Here is a 23,549-nt window from a genome sequence, read left to right on the forward strand (position 1 = left end):
AAATACAAAATAAAGAATTAAAATATGCTTATTTTTTATGTATTGGCATTATTAAATATACTTTGTTTACATATTAGTTTGCACAAATACCTTGATTTAAAATAGACTCATTAAAGAGTATTGCTAAATTGTGCAAAACTGCACAAGCAACAATAGTGGTCTTGATCACTTGCAGAGACCCTCGCATTGTTTCGTTGAGTATGCGGAATCTTTGCTTCCACACCCCAAAGCAACGCTCTACAGTATTCCTCGTTCGTATGTGACTCAGGTTGTACCTTTCTTCTGCCTGTGTCCTTGGTCTTAATATTGGTGTTAGAAGATGCGAAGTACAAGGATACCCGCTATCTCCAATCAGCTTCCCATGAAATTCATTCTCCTCAAACCTCCGCTTTATTGAGCTTTCTCTATATATGCGGGAATCATGTGTACTTCCTCTCCAGTGACACACAATATCGCAGATTTTAAGGTCAGAGTCACATACTACCTGTAATTATTGTCATCAATATTATTATAAACTAGCGGTCCGCCCCGGCTTCGCCCGTGGTACATATTTACGTTTTCTCTACATAAAAACCATCCTCGTACTTCAAGGAATATAATAGAAAAGAATTATCGAAATCGGTTCAGCCGTTCACACGTGATGCCATGACAACGCGAAACGGGTGCAGACCCGCCGCCTTTTTATAGCTCCCGCCGCGAAGCGCGTCGAACGTGGCAACTGATACACAAAAATAATCCTTATGGCTGCATGATTCTGTATTCACGCGCGATGACTTATAGCGTATTTCATGTATAACTTTGGTGTTTCTACACCGATTTACATGATTCTTTTACTATAACCTGCCCAGGAGTATGAAGAATAATTGTGCCAAATTTGGTTAAAATCCGTCGTGTAGTTTTTGTTTCTATAACGAATATACAGACAGACAGACAGACAGACAGACAGACAGACAAAAATTTTACTGATTGCATTTTTGGCATCAGTAGCGATCCCTTATCACCCTTTCATAGTTTTTTTTTAAATATATTTCATGTACAGAATTGGCCTCTCTACAGATTTATTATAAGTATAGATTAGAAACACATAATAGCACACATAACAATGAAAATTTATTACTTTAAATACACTATGATCAAACTAAAATGTTATTGTACAATGTTCATACTTGAGTGTTAATGGAGTAATGTCCCTTCCTATTAACATAGTACTGTCCAGCCTCTCCACTCACTTTGCGTATCTTAATATGAGTGCAATCTATTGCACCAATGATACGCTTCATCCCGCATATTATGGCCTCAAATTTCCTAATTACTTTGGCTTCCTCGGTTGAGTTCGACGGCATATTAATATAACGCGAACTTTTAGAAGCTAACGCAATAGCAACATTTCGGGACAAACGGGAAAGTGTCTGTTGACTCATTCTGTGAATGTCAGCACAATCTTCTTGGATCTGTAATGTAATAGATCGTTATACAGGCTTTTCTATTGTATATATCCAAAACTAGAGCACAAGTCACATCTACCTCATGCCGGCCCCAATATCGAATAACTGCCATCACTTGCAGTTCCACTGGAATACCGCCCCCTCGAGTGTCCACGCGAAGGTCATCCCGAATCAAATTAATGATTTGTTGCATGTTATTCTTTCCGAATCTATACCTCGACCGTAGTGTGGCCCTGTGGCCGCTACAAAAAATATATTGACACCATAGATTGACACTAATACCAGGTTATTTTAATTCTAGGTTGAAAAGTAGGTTTTTAATAAATAAGCACTCTCAGAACAATAGATTTATTTAATAAATGAAACGATACCATTTTAAATTTCGCGCTGTTTATGTATGATGTGCGCATGCCTTAATGCTCTAAGGCGCATGCGCAGGTTTTTATTATTTTATAATTTTAATAAAATAAATAATTCAACAATTTCAATGATGAGCCCATACGGACCTAACGGTAAAGAATACGATTTTGATAAAATTTGCCAATTTTGCTATGGATGGGGTGCTAAAGTGTAACTTTTTTATACCTAAAATTAAAAAAAAATTATTTAAAAAAAAACTAAAGGGGACCTAACGAAAAAATTGTGGGACCTTATAGGACCTAACGGAGACCTATCGATTGAGGTCATTTTTGACCCAAAATTCTATGGATGGGGTGCTAAAGTGCATTTTTTTTTATACCTAAAATTTAAAAAATTATTTAAAAAAAAACTAAAGGGGACCTAACGAAAAAATTGTGGGACCTTAAAGGACCTAACGGGGACCTAACGATCAAGGTCATTTTCGACCCAAAATTCCATTGATGGGGTGCTAAGTTTGCACTGGTCATTCATGGCATCATAATTTGTTTTTTGAATAAATTGTAATTCATAGTACTAGTTATATGCTTCTTTATAAGATAGACGTCGAAATAGAACATTTTACTACGAATATTAATAATTGAAATTTAGAGGATAATTTAAAGGAAGAAGTTTAATATTTCAGTGTTGCAACACTGTCCTTGACCTTGACAAGTTTTAAAATAGTTGCACTGACTGACCCGGCGTTAACCCATCCACCCTACTACCTACTGATATTTGAATAATTAACTCAACAGCAATTCAGTAAATAAACTATAATGTAATAACTCAGGCCCCGGACACAATAGAAAATCTATTGTGTCGTGGACCGATCGGGCCGTTCGGGGCTCAATGGGTTAAAATAGCATACGTCTAAGGCCTAAGTTTGAACTACAAAATATGTACATAGTATGTAAATAAAGAGGAATGTCGTATACCTATGTAATAATTATTATGTGTGTATGTCGCATATCTTTAAGGATATTTGCATAATTCAAGTTTGCATATATTATTAAATGACTGCACTGGATCGCTGACTTCATAAGTTAATTCATTTTCAAACAGATTATACGATATGAAATAACGTCAATATATAACGTACCATTTTTGGATTTATGGGTTCCGGGCAGCGGTGGCCGGTGGCCGGTGAGTCGGTGACAGGAAAAAAAATTAAACGGATATTAGCGGGAAAATTTTGCGTTTTATTATTTTTTAACGATTTCGATTATACCGCTTGGACCTTGGTAAGGACTAAGGATACAGAAATAACGTGAAATTTCTTTCATAATAATATTTACATAATAATATAGACCATATTAGGTGCTGTATAAAGGATTTGTAAGTAAACGAATGGATTTATTTCAACTGTTCACAACAATTTTAAAATGTGTTAATAATGCAAATTAAGTGAACCAAATATGGCAGTTGGCGCCTCAGTGTTTTATAAAACGAGTGAATCATGGCCGAGAATATGGACAACAAAATGTACTTCCGAATGGCCTTTGTTATAATTTAAGTGCTTCACGGATTAATTCTTTAAAATATAATCATGTTTCCATGAAGTATGTAGATTGTTTTGAGAAAGGAAAGTGCGTGCAGCGTGAGTCAAGTCTGCTATGGTTACCGACGTCCGACGATATTGTTTTATGGAGGGTAGAAGTAAATTGAGGGACGTAACTAACTGTAAGACAATAGAGAATTTGGATAGGTACAGGCACAGATACAACATAGGACTATAATATTATTAGGGCCATGCAATTACAGACTTCGCAATTTGTTTAACATTTTCATCAGATAGGTAGCATGGGTGAACTTAATTCAGTAGTTACTGTCTGTTTCTACTTTCTATAACTACAGGTTAAAGAGTAAAGTAATAAATACCTACGGGAACTACAGGTCTTAGAAGTTACCTATTGCATTGTATGTATTATTTTGCTTAAGTACGTAATATTGTTGGTACATTTATAAAGATTAGATGAGGATTCATTTACTTACAGCTAAATATAAACTTCGGCATTGTTATGTAAATAGTGGCGTATAAAGCATACAAAGAATAGAGCCAAAACTAACACAATAGTCTAGTGAACATACGGTGCACGTTCAAAAGCTATTATTTTAAGCTAATTTTAAACTCAATAACCATAGATTATTCATAATATTTAACGTTTTACCACAGATAATGTAATGCCACATAATCACTACATAGTATAAAACAAAGTCGCTTTCCCTTTCCCTATGTCCCTATGTCCCTTTGTACGCTTAAATCTTTGAAACTACGCAATGGATTTTGATGCGGTTTTTTTTAATAGATAGAGTGATTCAAGAGGAAGGTTTATATGTATAATAAGATCCATTAAGTAGTGGAGAAGTACTGTTATTTTTGAGGTTTCTAATGGTTAGGGAGCCAGGTGCAAATTTGGTTAACTATTTCCTCTCAAGAGATAATTCGTCAGACGCATGAGAGTATAGTATTATAAAGCCTCGTGAACGTCAGCTGGCGCTCGGTTGGGGGGGTGAGCGGTTGTAGCCTCCCACGCACATAGGAAAAAAAATACATTCATTCATTCATTTCCTCTCAGCTAAAAATTTGTCAAATTGTAGCTAACCCAATATCTCAACGAAAAAAAATAGTCAGCTGGTTACAACATGGTGTATTATATGTCAGCTGGTGTCTCGAACATGAAAGTTAAATTTAAAGAAAAATTTATTTTCCGTTATTTCCTCTCAAACAAAAATTTACCTGATGATAGCTTGTATGTAACTGTGGATAAATATATATGTCAGCTGGCTGTATCTTGGTGGAAAAACCGTCAGCTGATACGGGAGGCTACAACCGCTCTTCCCCCCAACCGAGCTCCAGCTGACGTTCACGAGGCTTCATAATACTATACTTTGATGCATTTTACTAATTACCGCTTGAGAGGAACTTGGTCATAAAATCTGCTGCTGGCTCCCGGACCATAATGTGATGTCGTAAAAAATTACATTTATTCCGCTTACATTGCAAACGCAGGCTGAACCCTACGAGTTTTATCAAAATAATGTACTAAGTATTATACACATTGAAAAGGTCTACAGAAAAGTCCGCGATGGTATATGTCTATCTCTTATGGATAACCCACAATAACTTTTTTTTGTCATTTACTTTTTACGACAAATAATGGCTAATTTTCGAAGCGATTTTAACCAATACAGCATTAATCCTTAACCAATTAAATACCATGGATACATTGTTCATTTAATATAGATCTATATGGCCCTTTACACCGTATGATTTAAGTGAATATTTTCGAAGATATTACAGATTTAAAAATTGCGGGACGTAGCGTTTGCGGCCGCCCGGCGTAGGTATTTTATACCCGGTGCGATGCCGGAGCGGGCCGCTATATTTTTATACTATATACAACGTTCACAATTTTTCTGTAGTGTATTTAGTATCAGCATTGAGCATTGCACCCGTGCGAAGCCGGGGCGGGTCGCTAGTATAATACAATACATAATGTTTAACCATGATATTACCAATTGTGCTGTAGTCATATATAGTACATACGTGGTAAGTACATACTTTGTTTTGCGATACTTTGCTTTAAGAAGTAGGAAATTTCAAAGATTTCCTAAAGAGATATTTAAGGAGACGAGAAGGGACCTTTTCTATTTTCCTTGATAACTGTACAATACTTCGCAAACGAAGTAACTATCGTAGTTATTTGCAAGGCAAAGTGCGTACAGAAAACTTGCATGCATCGTTTACATTTTAATTAAACAATACATGTCTCTAGGACTCCAGGGACAAATTATATGCCAATAGTCACAACTCACAGACTATTATCTAACTAACGGAAAGATAGAATTCACAACTATATATTTGAAGTATATACGAAATGTGTTTTATTCTAGGTAGTTCGTTTACAAAGATTAACAGAGTCAGTGGATAGTCATCATGTTTGATGATACCATATTATGATACTCTGGGTGCAGTTGTCAAATGCATTCAGTTGCCTTTTTCTTCGTACAATGGAAAATTAATCGACATCAGATGACAAACGCATTGTGTACCTATTTATGACTTTGAACAAACTACATCAAACACGTAAGGTAAATCTGTCCCAGTATATGCGGAAATAGTTACTAGTGTCTAATATTATACTTACCAATACCTATTATAAAAACGATTTTTGTCTGCCATCTGAACAATTGCTATACTAGACTGTGCCATAAGCTGTTCCTTGGTGAAACTTCTGCTTGGAATTTCCTATGAATGAATTTCCTTTTTCTCCATGCTGGAGACAGTCAAGTCACCTCTACCGAATAGCTGCAAAAAACAGATGTGAGATGTCCCTATAAATTACGCCTACTATCCCTTGTAAAAACACTTCGTAATTCCAGAAAACACCACCATTTTGATTAGCAGTTAGTGTTTCCAGTTTATTCAGGGCTTTTACGATCCCGCACTCAATGTATATACAAGTGATGACGTCATGGATGGAAATAGAAATATTTATAAATTTGACGCCAGATGGTTAACTATGTTCGATCTAACGGGTTGATATGTCGGGTGTATAAATAATTAATAGGCGATTGTTTGGATAGAATATATATCAAGAAGTAAGTAAATAAAAATTATTTACTTACCTACTGCTTTTATTAAAGATGTGTGTGGATTTCGGATAAAAGACTGCTATTTTCAAACGACTTAAAAAAATAAGCAGGTTCTGCATTCGTCTGTTTTTTTGGGTTTGAAGTCACAAGTTTTGACTGGCTCAAGCGATTAATTAGGTTACATTTTTATTTCGATTCTTTTTTATTTGAAAACTGGTGCTTTCCGGTCCTATTTAAATTTTGTCTTGTTCTGGGCAATATGGAAGAACTTTACTTTTTTGTTTACAAATCATTACAGTCGAGGGCACTGACTTTACTCGAGATTTCATCAAAATTCGTTCAAGAAATATAATCCAAAATCTGGATAGTAGGTATCTTAAGTGATAAATTATGGAAAATAATCATTTTTATACCTATTTAACAATGAAGTTCTTTAAAAAATGAAATATTTGAGCCTATTTTGTGCCCGGAGTTTTGGCTTATCATGTGGTTTGTAAATTGCATAGAAATCTAAATAACAGTGTCTTGTTATTTAGATTTCTATGGTAAATTGTAATTACCTAAATACAAACACTTCAAACGACGAGTCTACACCGAAACATTTGCGTAGGATATCACTTTGTTTATGCGGGTTTATGGCGCCTTTAATCATTACTAACAATACATCCGTTGGTCGTTAATTAATTATTTTATTACCGATTTCTTCTAATATAGGTGATATTATGGCAATAATTATGAGTTAGGAATACAACAGCTCAATTTTCTTCAAATTTTTCTCATAATCTTGCCACAGATAACTAATAAATAAAATTAAATACCTTTATACCGTTTCAATTTTAACTAACAAACATCGGTTCTCGTTCTCTGTTATAGTCGCATGATTTTTTTTTTCATTTTTTAACACAAATTTTCGTATTCTTTCGGCAATGTTTAGCAAAACTAATAGTAGCTAACCGCGCAAAACATTATTTGTATTTTTTTGTTAACGTTCATAAAAAACGTTGCTCGGGGAACGAATAATTGCGTTTACCTTTTCAATGAATATAAAATTCATTTGCATAAAATCGTTCTCACGTCTTCAAATACATACAAGCACAATATAAGTTCTTATAACAATTAGGTACATATTGCCTTCGTTATTTTAATTCCTCAAAACTTTTTATTTTATTCTTCATATAGCGTCTTCCAAGTCTCAAAAATTAAGTATTAGATAACTCCAACTATTTAGCATATTTTTTGTGTCAAAGTAGTTACCTACGTTATAGCCTATAGGTAGCCGGTAGGTACCTACCGCAATTAACAGGAACATACCATTTTTGCGGAAGCAATGTAACTTTCAACTTATCCTTTTACGATCGTCATCAGTGATTCATATAAATGACTGGGTTAAATCGAGATCGGAATTAGTCATTTAGTAAACTTCTTGTTGATAATGTGAATGTTGGAATGATTATAGTTTGCGTCGATCGTAATAATACAGCAATTATATTACTTAACATATAATTAGTCATAGATGCCACAGAATTTAAAATAGTAGGTAGGTACTGTAACGCTATGAATTATGAATTTAAATTTTAAAACACGTCACTAGAGAAAGACTAATTTAACTATTTTAGAATCACAGATATCGACAACAAGGCACAATAAAAAATATATTTCCAGATTCAAACGTATAAAAATAATTGTAGGAAATATGTAGGAAATGCATATCTTTACATTTTAAATATATGAGACAGTATAAAATTATAGCGCCGGTAATATTAATAAATAAAATAACAACGAAACAACCTTCGAAGATAAGAGTCAATGTACACAAAAAGGTCATATGGAACGTTATTTTAAATTCTAAATTTAAACTTACCGCCACATTCACGTTGACAGCTGCACACGCCTCTTCAACCACTTCTTCAACAGCACCACTTTCATACTCTTCCGCTGGTAAAGCCGGGTACAAACGCACACCAGAGAACGAACTATCGTCGTCAGAAGGTAGTGTTGGGTATAAACCATTCCCAACTAACGGCTCACTGCTATGTTCGCCATCCCGTTCTCTATTCAAAAAACCGCGGACCGCTTTCGCCGCGCTATTCCCGCGGTGCCAACCCCAGCCGTTGGCGCGAAAATTCTTCGGGTAATACTTGAACGACATGATCTAAAGATACGTCTACACGGTACTGAATGTAAACAGTTTCTGAAACAAGGAGATTGGGGTGTGAGTCAGTGTTTTCTCATGTGACGTGCGAGGTGAATGTCTGAGATGATTTTTGTTGTATGTTTTTGTTATGATGCATTTTTATTATACTAGATTTAATTAAAGGAATCTAAATTTTAAGGGCATCGTTTTGCATTCCTATTGCAATCGAGAGTTCGTTTACTATGGAAGATAAAAATAGTGTTACGAAATAATTTTTCAAAATTATAATATTATGTATTTGTATTTGTTCCAAAATATCGCTTTTTGCAAATTATAGTACACGTCACGTTCTTACATTGCAATAATGTGTACCTAAAATAATTAAGAAATATGTACGTGATATTTTACGATCTCAGACTGAAATCATAAGTTTATTTTTTATTATTCTCACTATACATATTACATATTATTATTTTTACTTTTTGTTTAAATATGAAAGATTACGGAAGAAGCTAAACAAAGGCTTACGTAATCAAAATGGGCAAGAGAGACTAAATAATGCTTTTAGATGATATTTAAAATAGGTAGTAGTAGTCTGTGGTAGTAGGTAGGTAACCGTTTATTTTGAGAATATTCGGCGATTTTTACACCACGAGAGATTTCAGTTGGGTGCGTAAGTTCTGAAATATATTACAGGAAAATGTTCCTGTGTGCGAATTTTTTTCAATTCAATCTCTATCATCTATTCAGTAATAAGTATGTACTATTCTATATAGTTAAAGTTATATTTGATATATTTATCAATCGTGAAAATATGTTTAATTGTTTTTTTTTCACGTAGCAACGGATCGATTTCGTCTGGAGGTAGCTGGGCGGCTAGAAAGTGATATAGTAATTTTTATAGCGGTTAAACGTTTCATTCCTATCGAATTTCCTCGGAACACACGGGCGAAGGTACGGGAAACAGCTTGTTAACTAGCTAACTGAATTACTCTTCATCGCAATCAAGGTCAATATCCCCTGCGCCAATTATTACTAATATCACTTTTCCCAAACTCGTCATATATTTATGACTCATGGACACACGGGAAAACTAGTACATATTTATTATTTTTGCCAAGAAAAATAGAAATTCAAATAGACATTCGTACAGGGAAAAGATAATTACCCAGAAGTGTGTGTATATTATTTTGGCAGAGTTAAATCCTAGTAAACTTTAAAATACGATTTGGCTTCCCATAAAATATCTTACGAAATATTTTGAAACGTTATATTATTGAATCTATGCCAACATCGTCCCATGTGAAATCAATACAATGTAACCTCAAACAGTTTAGTTTATAAAACTGTCCTCATTTTGATGAAATCGTAAATCTTTAAAAAAATCATTTTAATATGAGTTATGATTTAGTGTTCTTGTAATATGAGTGGTTAGTTTTATCCGCAATGTTAGTGAGTTAGTTTGATAAACTTTTTATCCTCATTCTATTTTAAAACGATTATATTGAAAATGTAATTTTTCTCGTGATATAAGCGTTTTCTTTTTTTGCATTTGATGTGTATTTTTGCAAGTTTTATCATGTTATCACCAAAAAATTGCTTTCGAACACCACACCTTGTTCTTATTAAGGACAAAGAGGTGCGACCGAAGGCAATTTATGCTTAATTTAATTTCGAACGCACCTCGAACGTGACGTCACAAATGTTAAGGCTGAGGTCAACGAAAGCATACAGTAGGTACACAATGTACAAAATTTAATTGAACAAACATATTTTATTGCAATATTTTCACCCTTGTGTTTATGAATAATGCCTATAAAAACCTGAAACACAAATTACTATTTATTAGTCTTTCTGCGCCGTTGTCCCACGACTGTTCCCCTTGTGTAAAAGCCCAATGGTGACTACGGTCTTCTCCAAGGTTTCATAATTATATGAATCCCATTTAAAACGTTTCTAAATTAAAGCAGTAGGTATTGCCGTTGTTAAGTTAGACATTTGTTTTTAATTCAGAAGTATTGGTTGGTATCACTCAAGGTGTGTTACAATTTACAGATAGTGCAATGTTTTATCGATTTTGTTCTATAGATTTCAAATATATTTCATAAGATGCCCTAAATGCTTCAAGTATATTCCTGTTATATAAGTTTTTAGATGCACAATAATGTAAATTCAGTTCACATTGATATTTCGAGTTTACATACGCATTTTCATTTGAATGACTGACCGGAAGGAGTGAAACGATCTAAATAAACACTAACTTCTAAAATAGTTGCACCAAACGGGCGAGTGCTCGATAATGAGTTTAAAGTTTAAACTGGCACAAATTTACAATATTTTTTATGCAAGTTGTTTATTTCAATTTTTTATATGCTCTACAGCTACGTGATGTTTTTCTCACTTAATTATGATATTCTCATTTATTACATAACTTTACAACTTACATTATAAATTAATAATGTTATGTAACGGGTATCTGTATAAAATATAAATGTTATCTCAGGGAAGGAAATAAATATAATTCAGTATAAAATATTACAAATTAGTAATTAAATATCTAAGCTGTGCTAATTCACGGTAATAATGCTACATATAAGTTCAAAGAGGAAACCTCTCCTTTATTTTCTCACGGTTAATCTGCATAAATTAAATGAATCTAATTTCTATAGGTACCTAATTTTGGTATTGTAGTAGTTATATTTTTTATTGTGGTTGAGTTTATATAGCTGACTACTGTTAGTACAATAAGGAAATCTACGAGGACGACGCGACGTCACGGTGCAACAATCAAATACCTACATAATATAATCATGCTTGAATTCGATTTCCATACCTACAGCAGTTTCTGATCGTTTTTGAAAAAAGGACTTGATTTACGATAGGAAACAATTTTTTTGAATATTAGTTTGGTACAGGTTTAAAATATAGACACAATGTCTTTACAAAATCTCGGACCTCCAAGAGCTCGATGTAAAAATTTACATTTTTTAAATAAAAAATCTATCCTATAAAAAAAAGTCTAAAAAAAAACTAATCTAAGATCCTATAATAGTTACCTACGTGTGAAAACACAATTGTTTTCCTGGCAGAGCTTTACAATAATAGAAAAAGTTCACGAGACCTAGTAACTGATAAAAAACATCAATTTTGATTTAGATACCAGTAAATCAAAATTGATGTTTTTTGTAACCAAGAGACTTAACTTTCCTTCAGTGATAATAGTTATGAAATTTATTTTCTTTTAAACTAAGTACCTACACGTATTTACTAGTATTACTATTACTAGTTTACATATTATAAAATATTACATTATGAATAAGTACTTAATGTCAATAAAAATTATAAAACATAAGTCAGGTCCAGTTAGGTTTTAATTTTTCCGCTTTCTACGAGCTTTGTTTTGATCACGTGGGTAGCGTTCTCTTATCTCAAGGCCACTATTTTAAACAGATGTGAAAATTAGCAAAATTTAGTTAAATTCAATACTAACGGCTGGTTAAGAAGCATGATACAATCATAAAATAATTCATATGAGTATGTGTATAATAAAAATAATATAATACACATCAGTCTATTTTATAAACTTGCGAATTATACAAAAGATAAGTTTGCTTACCTCGTTTACGTGTGAACAAACGATGAACGAAAGAGGTGAATGAACGGAGAACGAATGGCAGTCGGCAGAGTCGAAACCAATAATTTCTCGTACAAGATTTACTCATTCATCAAATGTGTCACATAAACATACGTTTAGAAATTGTTGACTAGTGTATAAATATTATTTTAAAATTTATTCAAAAATTTCTAACATTTGATGATTTTATAATAATTTATACTATACAGTCACATAATATATTTTTTTAGGTAAGACGCATTTGATATACTGCAAACTAACGAAAACAAAATTTCTATTTCAGAACGATGACTCATCTATCATACTGTTATATGTCATAATGTTGTCATCTGTCAAAATACTTTCAAATAGCTGCGTGCGACTGCGGCACTTTGGACTGCGGTTTGCACGTGTTTTTATTTATCAAATGAAAAAGTGAAAAACTAACAATGAAAATTTTATCAGAAGATAGGACAAGAATATTATTCGAAAAGCTTACAAAATAGTACGTATATACATAACTTTAACAACTATATATTGATACGTAACAAGTAATGCACTAAAGTTTACAAAGTTGTGTTGTTTCTCATGAACTTCTTAATTTGCAGTATCGGCGTCAACGTAAAGCTTCTAATAGACAGACCAGATGGCACATATTGCTTCAGAGAGAAGAAAGACCGCGTATATTACATTTCAGAACGTTTATTGCAATTAGCACAAACCGTGAAGCCAGATCATTTGATATCAGCCGGAACGTGTTTCGGGAAGTTCACAAAGACGAATAAATTCAGGTTACATATAACAGCATTGACGTATATCGCGCCGTACGCCCCTTACAAGTTATGGGTAAAACCATCAGCGGAACAACAGTTTTTATATGGCCACCATGTTATTAAGAGTGGTAAGTGATCTTATCCTTTATAAATATAGAATGAACTAAATAATCTATACTAATATTAACCCATTGACCACCGAGCGGCCCGATCGGGCCGAGACACAATAGATTTTCTATTGTGTCTGTGATCCGAGGACTGACGGATTAAATAGCTGAAGAGTTTATGAATGCGCTAATTTCAGGAACTATTGGTCCATTTTGAATAAATATTTTGGTGTTCGATAGCCTATTTATCGAGGCATGCTATAGGCTTTATATCATTACGCTAAGACCAACAGGAGCGGACCACGTGGGTGAAACCGCAAAGCGCAGCTAGTACTTGATAATATAAACATAATTAAGTGATATAATGTATTTATTCCAAAAAAAAAAAAAATTAAATCCATCCGCTTAAGTGGGTCAAAATCTAGTCTAAAAGTTGTTGGTAACATACAAACATACAGGTGAAGTTAATAAAAGAATGTAAAAAAATAATCTTATATATAAAAATGAATCGCAAAATGTGTTGGTGAGCGCATAACTCGAGAACGGCTGAACCGATTTCGATAATTCTTTTTTTATTATATTCCTTGAAGTATGAGGATGGTTTTTATGTAGAGAAAACGTAAATATGTACCACGGGCGAAGCCGGGGCGGACCGCTAGTTAATCATAAAAATTAAAAACCGAAACAGCCAGAAAAACAGTTATTTTACCAAATTAGAAGTTATTCCTACTTTAACTAATCCCATAATTAAAACCTAAATTTCCCTTCTTTTCAGGTCTTGGTAGAATTACAGAAAATACACCGAAAAACCAAGGAGTAGTTATTCTAACTATGTCAGATATTCCAATAGGGTTTGGCGTTACATCAAGATCGACGACAGACTGCAGACACGCAGACCCCTTAGCGACTATAGCTTTCCACCAAGCTGATATCGGCGAATATATTAGATCGGAAGATACTTTGATATAATAAATAGATTTTTTAATATTTTGGTGTTTTATGCATTATTCCTGCCTGCGGCTTCGCCTGCATAGTCAAAGAAAAACCCGCACAGTTTCCGTTCCTGTGGTTTTTCCAGAATAAAACGATTTATGTCCTTTCTTAGTTCTCAAGCTATCTCTTTAAAGTAGTTAGAAATATATTAATTTACGCCATCTATTGGAATCTGTTGAAAATAGTATAGGAGGTTGAAATATAAGGTTAAGCATGTGCATCATAGTGTAATATAAATTATAATAGATGGCGCTTTTCATAATAGAATGCTTTTATAAATTCAATCTTGATTAATTTTATAACTTACGGTTTAATAGCTTTCTTGAATAATTATTTTCGTTAATTCATAAATTAAACTTCATTGGAATGATTGAGCTAAAAAAACGGTTGCATAGATACACAGACTAGTTTTAGTACAGCTACAATAAATAAAAAAATAATATTAATCAATCGTAAAAACATATTGGTAATCATTTCAATTTTTCAGAACTAAAATAAGTAATAACCAACCTATAAACGAGCAAACTATATTTGGAAAAACGATTTTTATCAGTCCTAAAAAGTCAAACCACAGGTCAAACTATGTATAGTCTATAGTTATTTATCTGGCAACCCAGCAAGTCGTTCCAATTTTGAAAACAAAATTATGTCGGTACTTATAAAATTACGCGATGAATTCCAAATTATTAGAAAATAGGCACCTATTTTTAGTATAAAAAAGCTGTAAGTACATACTAAGTCCTTATTTTCTTTTTATTCAACAATTAATAATTCAATTTTTAGTTGTACCTAGATGCACCTAGTACCTAGATACCTAGAAGATAAACGTACCTCAGAGCTCATTGGTATATTGGGTTAGAGATTTTGAAATTATCTATGATGTTACTTTATTTAATACTAGAGGTGCGCCCCGGCTTCGCCCGTGGTACATATTTCGCAATAAAAGGTAGCCTATGTCCTTTCTCGGGTATCAAAATATCTCCATCATGGGCATCATGCAAATTGGTTCAGTAGTTTAGGCGTGATTGAGTAACAGACAGACAGACAGAGTTACTTTCGCATATTTTTAATATTAGTATAGATTTTTCTATCTAAAGAAGATGATAATATGGATCTCAACTTATATTTAACAAAAAATCAATGCTATGCCAACACTGTAATAAAAATCCTAGCTTGGTTGAAATTTATTGCCATCCTTTAGGATTTAAGGGTTCGGATTTGTCCCTTGTTAGCGAAAAGATATCAATGATTTATTGAGCATTTCCTATTTTAGTAAAACGTTTATTTTTCAAACGTACTTTGCTGAAGCTTTTTCAACGTAGTTGGTTTATTCACGTTGTAATATTTATTGAAAATTGTAAACCAATGGATTTTATTACCTATGTATCTAATTGATTCGTCTGAAAAACAACAATTACTTCGTATTATCCAAAAATAACAACGCATTAGCACACTTTCTTAGAAACTAGACTCGCACAAAAAATGCATTAAAAATTTTTTTCTTATAAATTCGCGAGATTTAATATTCTATTAGGCCCAGCAACATTTAATATCTATTGTCTCATAAGCCTTTTGCACTAAGCACTTATACTAATAGTTTGCCGAAAAAAACATCACTAGGATAATAGGATTAGATGAACAAAAGGTAGGCTTCCTCTTTTTAGGAAGAATCTACAATTCTTACAATCATCACAAGAGCATTCATAACAAATTCAAAACATAACATAAACCCTCTTTTACGCTCAAGATATGATAAAAACTGTCGTATAATCTGATTAAGGTATACGAATAAACAAAGTAATATCAATAACAACAAATAAGATTGAAGCGAATTGTCAACATAAATAAATTAGGTTCTTACAAAATATTTACATTTACAAAATGGCGTCCCCTTGGCTTATTTCAAAGCATTTCGGTGTATCGGTTTCCCCAAAATACGGTATTGTCACCTAGGAGGGGTGGGATGAATCTTTTCAATTAAGTTTAAGAACAACTTGTTAGAACTTTGGATCTTAAAATTTTAACGTTGTATAAGATATTGGTTACACAGAACAGCTTTTGTTTGTACCTACCTACGTAAAATAAATATAAATAAAAATATGAAACTTTGCACTTAGGTAGGAAAATTGAAGTTTCTTCTGAACTTGTTATACTTAAACTAGCTTTTCGCTCGCGGCTTTTCCCGTAGTTAATCAAAAGAAATTCCCATGGGAATGAAACGTTTCCCCATGAAATAAAGTAACCTTATTCACTGTCCAGCCTCCTAACTATCTATAGACACTAAAATCATACTATAAAATCGGTTTGTTGCGACGGTAAGATAAACAAGCAGTTATATCACTTAATCTGCTAGTAAAGATAAATGAATAAATAATGTAAAAGTATATTTGTATATAGATGTTTTCACAAGAATGAAAACATACCCTAAACCCAGCCTAATGTTATGTATCGATTAAGTAATTCTGAAGCTGTAAGCTTTTTACTTTTTACCTCAATTTCTAAAAGATCAGTAACTATATACGTTACATAAAATGTAATCTTATTTTTGTGGATACGATGTTTACAGAGAATTAAATAAATTTCGGTCTACCCGTGGACTTTGTAAACTTCCTTTGAACTTGTTCACAAAGTTCTGTTATTTACTTTCTGAGAAAAGCTTCTTATAACATCAATGTTTACTGCGGTAGGGACTGAAAATATCATTGGAAAGACTATAATCTTGCATCGAGATTATCTTTCGGGTTAGCTTATAAATAAAACAATAAATTCATGTTTATTAGTAACAAAATATTGTTTTAATGCAACAAACCTACCTTCTGCATCTTAAAAAAGTTTAATATCTGTCTTGTGGAAAAAAGTTACTTATAATTAAAAAAAAAATGCGACAAATATCTACGAATATAGCCATAATCCATACTAATATTATAAATGCGAAAGTAACTGTCTGTCTGTCTGTTACTCAATCACGCCTAAACTACTGAACCAATTTACATTTAGTATGGATATATTTTGATACCCGAGAAAGGACATAGGCTACTTTTTATTGCGAAATATGTACCTACCACGGGCGAAGCCGGGGCGGACCGCTAGTCTTATATAAGACACAATAATCGATTTACATATTATGATAAACAGATGAAAAAGTCTGTCGAATATTTAAGAACGTTGGTTTCGATATCGTCGTCAACTCACGTACCTACCTACCTGCCGCAGGGGCAATATATGAACAATCTCGGTTGCACGGCGCGGCGGTCAGACAATTTCAGTTGTTCTATAAATTGCCCCCTATACACATTGCAATTAAGGGTGCAATTCCAATATTGCCCCTGCTGCAGGTAGGTGAGTAGCCGGTTTAACTCTTCTGATGGTCGTATAAAAAGTAGACAGAAGAGCTTTTGTTTGTACGAATGATGTACGTATTCGTACAAAAACTCATGGCATATAACATGAGGTCACTTCCCTAATGAATGTGGTATAAAAACATGTTTTCCACTTGATGCTCGACTAAGTTTTAATGAAAAGCATCTGTTCGGAAACCACTACGTGATAAAGAATAGCTTAAATAATGGATATGGCAAATATGAAATAATAAACAAATATTTACATGGTATTATTTTCTTTCTATCTTTTATAGCTAAGGATGTTTATGTTATATTTAATTGAACATATTTTATAAAAATTATAAATATTACAGCCGCTATAACAATACTCGTGACCATGCGCGTGAATTGATATAAAAAAAAATGTGTGCGTGTACTAGTGTACACACGTAAGAAGTGAAACTTCTTTATGACATTATTTTTCAAAAAATAATTTACTATATGCAACTTTACAGAAATACGTCGAATCACGCGTGGTAGGGATAAGAAAAAGATGGCGCGTAACGGAAAAATGTCACGCGTAACGAAAAAATGTTACACTTAATTTTTTTCCAACCCCGATAAAGAAGTTTCACTTCAAAAAACATCTCTAAAAAAACGTTACGGACTCAGCAAAATGTAGATGGTAAAAAATTATACAAAACTATGTAGATTTACCTACATAATATGGCTTATAATTTTATTGAGAACTGTTGTGTGTGTCTTTTTATTTTACCGACACGTTCCCAAGAACGGCGAAGATTTTCGGATTGAAGTTTATATTTTTCGGTTGTAGGAAATTGATAATATTTATTACGACGAGTTGAAAATAATATGCCTCCTTCAAAACATCATTGTTCTGTGTACACAGGAAGTTATCGAAACAGTTAAGTTTGGACCAAAGTTGGCAGATTATTGCTGGAATAACGTGAGATGGAGCACAAACTCATACATTAACTTATTTAATACTAGCTGCCTGTGCTGGCTTTTGCCTGTTTGGCTGCATATGCCCTATACATATAGTGTGTAGTGTGAAGTCCCGTGTCCCCTAGTGGGGTAAGGGGCAGATGCATTATTCATACATCTGTTTCACTGATCGATTTTCTTTAGGGACAAGTAGGTGATCAGCCTTCTGTGTCCTGCCAGACCGAGACATTTTTTTTTCTTCGTCTCCACCGGGAATCGAACCCAGGACCCCTCGGTTCTACGCTCACGCGTCAACCACTGTACCGAGGAGGCGGACAAATACATATAGGTAGGTATGATATAATAGTGAGGAAGCGATATTCTGTGTAGAATTTAGGCTTTATAATATCCTAATTGGGCTTCGCCCGCTTTGTCTTAATCTTAATAAATTATATACTGAAACCTTCGTCTTGAATTACTTTATCTATTTAAAAAAACACATCAAATTTAAGCATAGGTACTACATAGGGACAGAGAAAGCGACTTTGTTTTATACTATGTAGTGATTTTCTATTTGGCTGGTGGCAATTTAGATGTGTTATATTATTATCTATCTGGAAAATTATTCAACTCTGTATAAGCCTATATGAAATGTATGTAAAAATATGTAATTTGTAGTAGGTACCTAATCAAGGATACAATATTATCAAATGTTGAAGAACATATAATACCTACATACGAAAATTATGATTTATTATGTTAGAACGCTTAATTCATATATTCAGATTAAAGTAAAAATAGGTACCTACTTTATAATTTTGACTTTTTTAACATTAACTAGCTATCTACGCTATAAGGAGATACGAAAATTCTAACTTTTTGCTAAAATGTCAATAGTTTTTATCATAACTAAAATTTCAGTATAAAATCCAATAAGAAAGCACAATACTTCGTTAACTTCAAGGTATTTTGGTATAGCATCGATTTGGGATGAAAATGTTGCTGAATTCAGGTCAGCTAGCTTCATCAAGATGGCTTTCTAGATGTTGTTGAAATATAAATTTCTCATAAAATTTCAACGTACAATCCTAACTGATGAAATATTTTTATATGTACATACATATTTGATATTTAAATGCTATTAAACTATAAATGAAATACAATCATAATTCTGCCTTTTTATGAAAAAAAAAAATTAAGATCTTAACTATATTGACATTATTTTAAAAGAGCAACAATGGAGTTTCTTACCGTTTCTTCTCGTTAGATATTTCTTTCCGAATCGGTGGTAAATGTTAAAATAGGATATGACGTTTTAAAAGTGCTTCTAGAAGAAGTCTAGTTAAATAAATAAATGTTTGAGTTTAAGTTTGAAATGGATTCGTATTAAATAGATTTTTAAAGTACTAATATTACTCATTGGTTAAGTAACTGTTTATATGTTCAGTAAACATAAACAGTTTATATTAAATCGGTAAGGGTTTATGAACTAAAATATCGTGGTCGCTTGTTATTTGAGATCAGACGCTTCGCTTTTTGATCTTAATCGCTGTTGAGTTTTAATATTTGTTTATTTTCGAAATAATTCCTTATAAACCGCGAAAGGAATTACAGTTATTTATAAATATATGAAAGTGGTAAGCTTTGGTAATAGAATGAGCATTTAATACAGGATGAAAGTTATTAAAATTAACTTCTGGTTTAATCATGTGAAGTTTTTTATGTATTGTATGCGTATACACGTTACTACAAATTTGAATAACATTTCTTCAAGAGCATGCTTAGTATAAAATGCTGGTAGGAGTCTAGGAGCGGATGAAATTTTGAAATTTAAAACTACATATTTGGCGATATTTTAACAGCATTGTGTGTAACTTTGAGCTATGTACAATGTACATACCAGGCAGTTCAATTATTGTTTATTGTTTTGATATTTACCCATAAGTGTAAATAATCTATCCATATGGAAACATTCAATAGGGGATTGTAACTTCTGTTTATGGACATAATTGTACACTAGACATTGTTTCTGGTATTAAATATATCAATAAATTCGACGAAAAAATAAATTTACCAAAACATTGACAACAATGACGAAATTAACATGTTTATGCAAGAACGACCTATAACTAAATTGTAAAGAGTCAGTTACAAACATACAGGCTCAGCTGAAAGCGTGTTAAAAAACCCTTTAAACCAAAGTTGATTGAACTATCGAATAAACTGTTTCCTATAAAACCAGGTCTAGCATAATAGCAATTATATGAACGTCCAGTCGACTGTAAGGGCTCAACGCCTGTAGGGCCAAATATTTGAGTTCCCTCGTCCATGCATGCACCAACTCCTCTGTTCTTTAACCTAAAACAAATTAAATCGCTTAACGAAATATATTTTGTGTTTTTGTATTGATTATTGTGTAATCTATACTTAATATTATAAAGCTGAAGAGTTTGTTTGTTTGTTTGAACGCGCTATTCTCGGGAACTACTGGTCCGATTTGAAAAATTCTTTCGGTGTTAGATAGCCCATTTATCGAGGAAGGTTATAGGCTATATAATATCATCACGCTACGAGTCTATGACCAACAGGAGTGGAGCCACGGGGGTCAAACCGCGCGGAGCAGCTAGTGTTGTATATAGAGCAAGTGTTAAAAATAGTATTGAAAAATAAATAAGGCTTGGGCTATGATTTAAAATATTTGAAGAAGACATTGATTAATTTCTAACTTACCTGTAAAAGTATGTTTAATTTTTAAGTTATGTTAAACAGTTACAATTTTAGACTCGATTCAGTTTTCAGTACATAAATAAATAAATAAATACATATTACTTTTATACGAAAGATATAACAATTTCCACCCTTCGACCATTTTTGTAAACACTAAACATGTCTCCATTTTTTTAGTATAAAAAGAGAAGATAAGTTATGTTTCTAAAACCCAATTTATAAGCTCTAGAATGTTTAACACGCTAATCGAGTTATATCGTGAATAGACCTCTAATATCATTGTGAAATAGGTCAAATCTTGGTCTAACTGACCTGAATTCACCTGAATATATTTGCATTTCAAATCGGTGCGTTACAAAAATACCTTTTAGATATCGTATCATAAAATTTACTTGTTTTATTTAGGGCCGATTTTTCAATGCTTGGATAAAAGTTATCCGTCCAATAAAGTAAGTATTACACGATAATATTAAAATGTCACGTAAACTGTCAAATACGGACAATTAGAATACGTTTTTAAAATGGTAGTTTTATACTTTATTCGACGAATAAGTTTTAACCAAGGATTGAAAAATCAGCCCTTAATAATTAAATGGTTATGAATATAAACGCAGAGAGCGAGAGAGAGATGAGTATACACAGAGAGAGAGTGAGTGAGTTATAGAAATTATAACGAAGTATAATTCAGCAGAAAAAAAATACAAGCAAGGGGTGGATGTACCACTAGTTGACCATTTAAGCGGTTTTATCTTTAGCTATATATAAAAAACGGGTTATTTGTTTTACGTTCAATGTTATTTTTGGGACATAGATAATTGAATACTCACTGTAACTATTGTTCTTAATATCAATTTGATAACCTTCAAAGGTTTTATGAAAACTACTCTGAAAGTTATTTCTGCTAAAAACACCATTACTTGACCACTGATCACCAATATCTGACCATCATTACTCTAAAAGTTGACCATTTTCAAAATGGACAAAATGTCCTACTTCGAACATTAGTTTTGTTTAATAAATAAATATATTATTTAATAAATAAAGATAGTTTGATGAAATCAAACCACTTGGTCACGGAAATCAAGTGGACAACTCAAGGTTAATAATATTCTCGGCCCCGAAACCTGACCAACTAAGTTCGGTATAAAAATCTTACGGTGGTCAGCTTTTGGAAATATGCAACATAAAGCTATGACTTAACTACGGCTTATATGGTTTGTTAAATTAGGTAGGTAGGTATAAGCACAAACCAAAGCAAGTCTTTCTTAGCAAAATATAAAGAACCAAGAGCTGACCATACTGGTCAACAATAGGCGAAAAATTGTTTTCGTTGCTCCAAAAGATAACCAGGCCGCTAAAAATCATGAAAAACTGTTCATGCCAAAAATGAAGCCGAAAGTCTATAACAGAATGGTTCAACATTATGCCTATAACAAGACATATAAAGAGTAATCGATTGCATTCAAGATAAATTAAGATTTCCCAATCAACTCCCGATAAAAAACTCTTAGTAAAAAATGTGATTACTTACTACATACCTACTTAATTACATCTTCGTGTTGAAAAAATGTCAATATTTCTGACCAATGGCAGCAAGGTTTGTTTTTATTTTATAGATGATGTTGCTTTATAGAAAAAACAATAAACTATCATCTGGGGCTGCCGTATTTTCTTAATTGGCGCGTATATTTGAATTTCGGTCATGTATTGGCGCTTGGTCAGCTAGTGGTACATTGACCCTAATTTATTATGTAAAATAATAAAAAATAATGTACGGCACGATATTATAAAGTGCATGTTTTTTCGAATTTCAATTTTGCCTGTATTTATTTTAAAGCTGTTTAATATGTTTTTATTCCAAGTATAAGGAATATTTGGCGTTATTAATAATTAATAATAATAGCGTATCTTTATCTTATTAGGTATACTTATGTCTATCTATGTTACCTACCGTGTATGATGCGACTATATTGCTTGCTCAAAGTCCACTTAAAATGGTTACCAGCTTATATTTAGAAAGACATATTCAGCCTGCGAAAATTCTTATATAATGAGTTAAACATTGTTTCCTTAAGTTTTGAGAAGCACATTTGTGTGAAATGTACCATTAAATTCCCTAACATCATCTTGGCAAACATTTATACGAGTTGTTTAGTCGATCCCTTTTGTCCCTTCGAATCTTTATGTAATTGTTATACTTTTTATTATTGTAGCAGTTAAGAAAACCATTTTGAGGTTAGTTTCGGTTGCACTAAAAGTTTTTTATTTTTATTGATATTGCTATCGACTGTTATTGTGTTAATGGGGGAAGAAAATGTATTGTATGATGCTTTGTAACGACTTTTGTGTCCTTTTCTTTTTAATACGATGATTTTTTTAACGATAAATCAAATGATAGGTCTAATGTTTTCATAATTAGTGATTTATATTTAAAATGTTTAGACTTTTGATTTAAAATGTTTCAAATAAATGATTTAAATTAAACTAAGTGTCGAAT

General features: G+C 32.6%; 2 protein-coding genes across 4 annotated transcripts in view; one reads left to right on the forward strand and one right to left on the reverse strand.

The window, feature by feature from the left end:
* Nucleotides 1-12,240, reverse strand: part of LOC149476604 (calpain-A-like) — a 58,218-nt gene extending 45,978 nt beyond the window's left edge. For all 3 annotated transcript variants that reach the window (XM_089711695.1, XM_089711690.1, XM_089711691.1), the window contains exons 1-2: nucleotides 12,191-12,240; nucleotides 8,302-8,631 (exon numbers count right to left, since the gene is read on the reverse strand). In XM_089711695.1, coding sequence (XP_089567821.1) covers nucleotides 8,302-8,589 — 288 coding nt within the window. In that variant the 5' untranslated portion in view covers nucleotides 8,590-8,631; nucleotides 12,191-12,240. The remainder of the gene's footprint in view (nucleotides 1-8,301; nucleotides 8,632-12,190) is intronic.
* A 319-nt stretch (nucleotides 12,241-12,559) lies between these two features.
* On the forward strand, nucleotides 12,560-14,054 carry LOC149476606 (60S ribosome subunit biogenesis protein NIP7 homolog). Its single transcript, XM_089711935.1, has 3 exons — nucleotides 12,560-12,692; nucleotides 12,796-13,088; nucleotides 13,843-14,054. The coding sequence occupies exons 1-3, from the start codon at nucleotides 12,637-12,639 to the stop codon at nucleotides 14,034-14,036; spliced, it is 543 nt and encodes a 180-aa protein (XP_089568061.1). The 5' UTR covers nucleotides 12,560-12,636; the 3' UTR covers nucleotides 14,037-14,054.
* The last annotated feature ends 9,495 nt before the right edge of the window (nucleotides 14,055-23,549 follow it).

The sequence above is a fragment of the Colias philodice genome, chromosome 27, assembly GCF_061535455.1.
Source record: "Colias philodice isolate Cphi_HAF_F1 chromosome 27, ilColPhil1 Martin Lab GWU primary, whole genome shotgun sequence".
In the NCBI taxonomy this organism is placed as follows: Eukaryota; Metazoa; Arthropoda; class Insecta; order Lepidoptera; family Pieridae; genus Colias; species Colias philodice.